A 6,309-nucleotide genomic window follows, 5' to 3' on the forward strand; every position below is an offset into this window, starting at 1 on the left:
AGATAACAGTAAACTTATGTAGTTACTTAGTTACTTATTTCTGTCATTATAGTTAGAGTGTAATATATATACATTGCCCAGTGTAAAGATTTATCTACATTTAATATATCATTCACTATTCATTGTATTATTTTCTTTTTTCAAAAGTTAATGATGATTAAAAATGAATAGTGAATAATGGAGTGATAATGTATAAAATTCTTACACTATCAGTATATATATATTTTTCTCGATGTTGATAAAAACGAGTTGGGATTCACTTACTCCAACTCTTCATCTTAGCCATCAATTGTAGGGATATGTAGTAGTTTAGATCTACTCACTAATTTAAACCAATGGATTTTCTTAGAATTGATAGCTAGAATAAGAAGTTTTAAAAAACTTACTCTTAGAGTAAGTGGATCCCCTCCCAATAGAAATACTAGAATTCCTTGGCTGATCATATGTGAAATTGCAAAAAAGAATAAACTCATGTCCATCTACTGTTTCGGAGAGGGTGTCCCATTGAAATTCACATAGGAGCCTTGGTTCCAAGGATCTATAAGGAAATGGGTCCATATGTTGTCTATGATGATATTAAGTAATACATGAAAGATTATTCATATAATGGGTCCATGGTAACATAAATCTGCATACTTCTTGGTATGCTATCACATATTTGTAATTAGAAGATTAATGTTATGTTTGGGTGTTTTGGATAGGATAAAATGAAATAGAAGATAATAGAATGATAGAATTTTGAGGAAGAACTTGAAGGCTTTGGGGAATGGTTTCCACTCCCAAGTAATAGGATATTAATTCATCATCTTTCATTCAATCATATCATGTCTTTCTATATGGAATAAGTTGGTTTACGAATTATAAAATATATATGAGAAATAATTATCAATTCTTTTATCTATATACTATTTTGAAGAATAAAGATGAGCAAAATGAAATTTATCTATATAAACAATGTATTTTTTCCAGTACACAGTACACTTGTTAACAAACAACAAGCACCTAATAGATATTTAATGCATTATTGTAAGGGTGGTAACCTTGTTACTTTGTGTGCATTGAGAGTAACCTTGTTACTTTGTGTGCAAGGATGGTAACATTGGTAGTGGCTGTCCAAATCCATTCTCATTTATTGTTTTATTGTCCATCAAGATCTTTTCTTCCAACAATCTCTTTCATTATATGTATTCTTTCATTCTTATTTGTCATAACACATAAAGTTAATATATATTAAATTCATGTTTTATTCTTTTAATTAATGAGATAATGGAAAATATATTAAGTGATATAAATCTTAGACAACGTACATAACTCTTATATGCTACCACTTTTACTGAAATGAAAAAATAAATAAAGTCTTGTGTGTTATAAATTTTTTTGTATTATCTTTTTTTATTTTAAAGTTTGTAATTATCCCTCATAATAAGTATTGTTTTCAGAAATCGAACTCACAAACTTTGAGATTCGATGGCTTTGTGGTATAAAACAGTAGTACATGATTATTTATTTGGAACGCATGAAGTTGAAAAGCATGTTGAACATTGAGTCATTTTCTTCTCTTTCGTTTGTCCATGATGAAACCGCACGTGTAGCGGGCATCAGGGGTTGCTGACCGCGATTCGCGGGCAGTGATGGTGGGCCCACGAGAAATTGAAGAGTAGCGCCAGCAAGATCTAACGTCAAGTGGGTCCCATGCTTTATTGTCCTTGTCGGCTTCTCATTCATTGTGGGTCCCTTGCCTTGTCACCTCCAACTTTGCTTTTTCAACTTTTTGGACAATCAAGATAATCATTAAAAAACATGGGAGTATATTTGTTGTTCCATATTCTGTAACTATTCTATGTATCATCATTTATAATTAGTTGAAAATATATTTATTAATAAGACGTTTATATAGTGATATAAAGTTATGATAGATTTCTAGTTTGACCAAAATATCAAAGATTGGAATTCTTATGAGCACCTATTATTGGGAGAGCCAGTCACGAACTGAAAAAAAATTAATTTATTACTATAAGGTGAAAATATATCATTTGTAGTACAAAAGAAAGTTAAAAAATATCTTTAAATTAAAAGTTTAATTATTAGATATTTTTTGATTAAATACAATTAATAACACATAAATTAGCACATATTAGATATTATGGACATCAACTCTTCTCATTAAATGCACACCATAGTATTTCAACTTCTCAATTTTTGTTTAAGGTCACCTTCTACAAGTTAACATATTATGTGTAGTGGTTAATCTTAAACATATAGATAATGAGTGTTAATTCAAATATAATAGATTTAAGATACACTTCTAAATTATATATACTACTTATAAATGTAAAATCCAAAATAACTACTCACCAACCACCATGGTGTAATTTGTGATTTTCCTATTTTGCCCTCACTATTTTCTAATTTTTACCACAAAAAACTATATATAACTCAATGTTCATTTTATGTTCATCTCCACTCGATATATGTTTCATATTATTTAGTTAACTATTCATGTCTTAATTACTATTGACTATCAAATAAAAGTAATATAAATCAATGATAAATGATGAATTGTCTGACATGTAAAAAGGTTTATAATGTGAGTATATAAATTTTAAACTCCAAACTGAATTGTATATAATTCCATGGACTCCTTTTTTGGTTCAAATATCAATACAAAGTAGGATTATATAATTTTATCATGCTTTTATATATGTTAGCATTTTACTTCATATAAAAGATAATACACATCACTTATTTAAGATTGAAAATAAAAGAATGAGAGTGTTTTTATAACTATTTAGGATGAAAAACAAAATAAATTTTATAATCATTATAAAAATGTCAATAAATACAATGTATTTTATGGAATGTTTAGTAATTTAAAAGAGTGCAAGAGAATGTGATAAGAAATTATATGAATTACAAAGTTAGTTGACTTGTATTAATAGATATTTAAAAAAACCCTAAGCATGTGGCAAATGTATTAGGAATAAGGCTCTAAAAAGCTACTTTTAATATCTAAAAGTTTAGATCTCACATGCAAGTTGCATTGTGCCCTAGGAAGAAAAGACATGCCAAGCAAACCAAATTAAACATTTTTATTTTATAATTATTCTTTAATTAATCATGCCTCAAGCTTATTCATATTAAACATTTTTTACCAACAAAACGTTGATCTAGTGATATAAAACCTTATTGGATCTCTAAGATTAAGAGTTCGATTCCTGAGAGTGATATTCGTTGAGAGGAGAAACCCCAAACCTCAAAAGTGATTAATTCTTTATATAAAAAAATGAGAAAATATCATTGGTAGTACCAAAAAAATATTGAAAAGATTTTTAAGAGTTGGCCATGACACTCCAAATCTAAAAACTATCATACCCTTTTAACCTTTAATTACTTATTAATTCACCCCTTCTATTTCTAGGTAGGTGTCACATTTCTAGGTTATGTTCCTTCCTTTAAGCAAATGGACCCATAACATCAACTAGTACTTAATAATTAAAAATAGACTGTAATATATATGTATTTATGGTGTAAAGATTTATACATAGTTAATATATAATTCAACCTTCATTTGGATTTCTTTTTTAGAAAAATCAACGATAATCGAAAATGAATGATGAATGATATACTAAAAGTGTAAAAAACTGTTATCCTATTATATATATATCATTTTCTCTTGAAAATAAAACAAAAATGGATTCAGATGCATGAATTGGTCCCAATGGTTTCAAGTTGGGACTATTCTCATACCACTACTACTTGAATGGTCCCTATCAACCAATTGATTCAACCCTCAATTCAAGTATCAAACTCATCAACTCATAAATTTTAAAAAAGATTGAAACTATCAATTTTAAATTAAAAGTATTTTTTGGAAAATAAATCTATTTGTTTAGAAAATTAATATAATATTAATGACCATTTTTACAACTCTATTTCTACTCAACAATAAAAAAGATAATATGTAAAAGCAAATAATATAATTGTTATATACAAATACATGACATATTAATGAAACCTAACATGAATTTAATAAAAAGAAACCTAACAAATATACAGTTAAGAGAAAGGAAGATAATACAGTTTTAGATTCAATTTATTTGCACACAATCATATATATGAATCTACTATAATTTTCCAACCATTTTCCTATGATATCACTATGTTTATTTTTTATTTCCCCACCTGATTTTCATATTTTAAAGAATTAAATGAAGTTGTGTGGAATTCTATTATGATTTTAGAAATAAATTATACAAAGCTAATTAAATTTTTAATATATGAAAATTTTAATTTAAAAACACCAAAAATGAAACTTATTTTAATAAAAAAATTAAAATTGGAGCAAATAATTTTTAATTAATTTTATATTTGATGAGATACACCCCCATTAATTATTTTCAAACTAGCCTTTTTATAACAAATTTGTAAGTTAGTCTTTTGTTAATTATAAATTTATTAAGTTGTACTTCTTAAGGTTAGTATAGGCTACTAAGATAAGAGATAATTTGTGGATATGTATTAAATGTTGTTCAACCAAAATAAACAAAAGAAATGATAATTTGCTATAGAAAGGGGTGTATTTTTTTTAAAATTAGAAAATCTGAAAAGTGAAAACCATAGTGATGTTCTAATCGAATTGGACAGTGGACATTTATAATAATAATAAAAGAATGGAATTTGAAAAGGGTATAAATATTTTTTAAAGAAAAGAAAAGAATCATAAAAAGCCAAAACATAAACTTACATAATATTAAAAAAACAATAAAACCTCATCATTGGTGAATCTCATAAGTAGACTCTTCAACATGCCTAATCACTTATCAAAATTATTAATGTAATCATGCAATTAAAAAACTAGTACTCATTATACATAAGAAAATAAAGTATCGATAGAAGATAACTTATCTCCTTAAATTCACTCATTATTTAATATATATTTTGTTTTTTTTCTTCTTTTTATGTTATATTTTAAAATAAAAACTTCTAAAAAATGAAAACAAAACACACATCAAACCATGAATGAATTTAAAGAGATAAATTATCGGATATACTTTATTATCTCTATATAATTGCTCAATTTGTTCACTTTTTTTCATTCACTTTCCAACTCTTTAAACTCATCCATGGCTACCCATGTTTCTTCTTCTTCTCCTTCAAGATCTAGCATGTTCTATTATGCTATGAATGAAGATAATTATGAAGAACCTCACTTTCTAGAAGCTTGTTTTCTTTGTACAAAACCACTTGCTCAAAACAGTGACATATTTATGTACAGGTTAGTTCACTTTTCAATTCATATTTAACCAAATCCTACCAAGATGCTTAGATTGATTGATTTGGTTAAATTTAATGGTAAAAAAATTAACTTTACACTGAATTTTTATGTGGGGCTTAATCATAAGTATTGTTTTCTTCTTTTATGTTGTAGAGTTTAGTGTTTAGATAACAGTTTCATTGAATTCTATAGATCTAGATTCTGGAATAATATGTATACAAAATAGACTTTACTGTTTAGCTAAAACTTTTACTCAATTCTATAGATCTAAAACTTTTACTCAATTTTATAGTTTTAATGGTACAAAGAAGATAAATTATCTATTACGACCACTAAAATCATGATATGTGTCTATTTAATTATTTTTTACAAAAATATTTTTAGACTTAAACAAAATAATTCACATGTCATACTTTTAATGATTGAATGAAATAAATTATCTCCTGATATTATATATATATATGCACTGTCTCCTCCGACCACTAAAATTATAACATGTGTTATATTTAATCACTTTTTACAAAAAATTCTAAAACTAAACAAAATATTATCTATGTCATGCTTTTACTGTTATCGGCTCGCGAAGATGAATTATCTCATGTTACGATGATATACTTTAATCTCTTGTTTGAAAAAAGAAGGGTATATTGTTGAATATTTGTCATATTATCTATATTAAACTTGAGGGTGATGCTGAATTTGATTTTGGAATTGATTTTTGTTTTGCAGAGGGAACACACCATTTTGTAGCAAAGAGTGCAGAGAGGAACAAATAGAGATTGATGAAGCAAAGGAAAAAAGCTGGAAGCACTCTTCCAAAAGAAGTGTTAGACAATCAGAAACAAATAAGAACTCTAATAAGACTTCAAGAACAGGCACAGTTGTAGTTGTTTAATAATCATATTATTAAAACAAGGAATCCAATGAAGATTCTGATAAATCATGATGAATCTTTGCAACCCTTTTTGTAAAGAAATTGTTGGGTATCTACAGAGGGAGAAAAACCCAACAAAGATTTTTGGCTCTTTTGTTAA

General features: G+C 26.6%; 1 protein-coding gene across 1 annotated transcript; it reads left to right on the top strand.

The window, feature by feature from the left end:
- LOC109352303 lies at window positions 5,099–6,309 on the top strand. The gene is made up of 2 exons (XM_019594229.1): window positions 5,099–5,275; window positions 6,005–6,309. The coding sequence occupies exons 1-2, from the start codon at window positions 5,124–5,126 to the stop codon at window positions 6,168–6,170; spliced, it is 318 nt and encodes a 105-aa protein (XP_019449774.1). The 5' UTR covers window positions 5,099–5,123; the 3' UTR covers window positions 6,171–6,309.

The sequence above is a fragment of the Lupinus angustifolius genome, chromosome LG01, assembly GCF_001865875.1.
Source record: "Lupinus angustifolius cultivar Tanjil chromosome LG01, LupAngTanjil_v1.0, whole genome shotgun sequence".
NCBI classification, from domain to species: Eukaryota; Viridiplantae; Streptophyta; class Magnoliopsida; order Fabales; family Fabaceae; genus Lupinus; species Lupinus angustifolius.

Excerpts from the sequence above, each read along its gene's own strand:
- LOC109352303 (XM_019594229.1), top strand. The coding sequence starts at position 5,124 with ATGGCTACCCATGTTTCTTCTTCTTCTCCTTCAAGATCTAGCATGTTC. Across the intron at positions 5,276-6,004 it reads AGTGACATATTTATGTACAG|AGGGAACACACCATTTTGTA; the intron begins GTTAGTTCACTT and ends TTTGTTTTGCAG.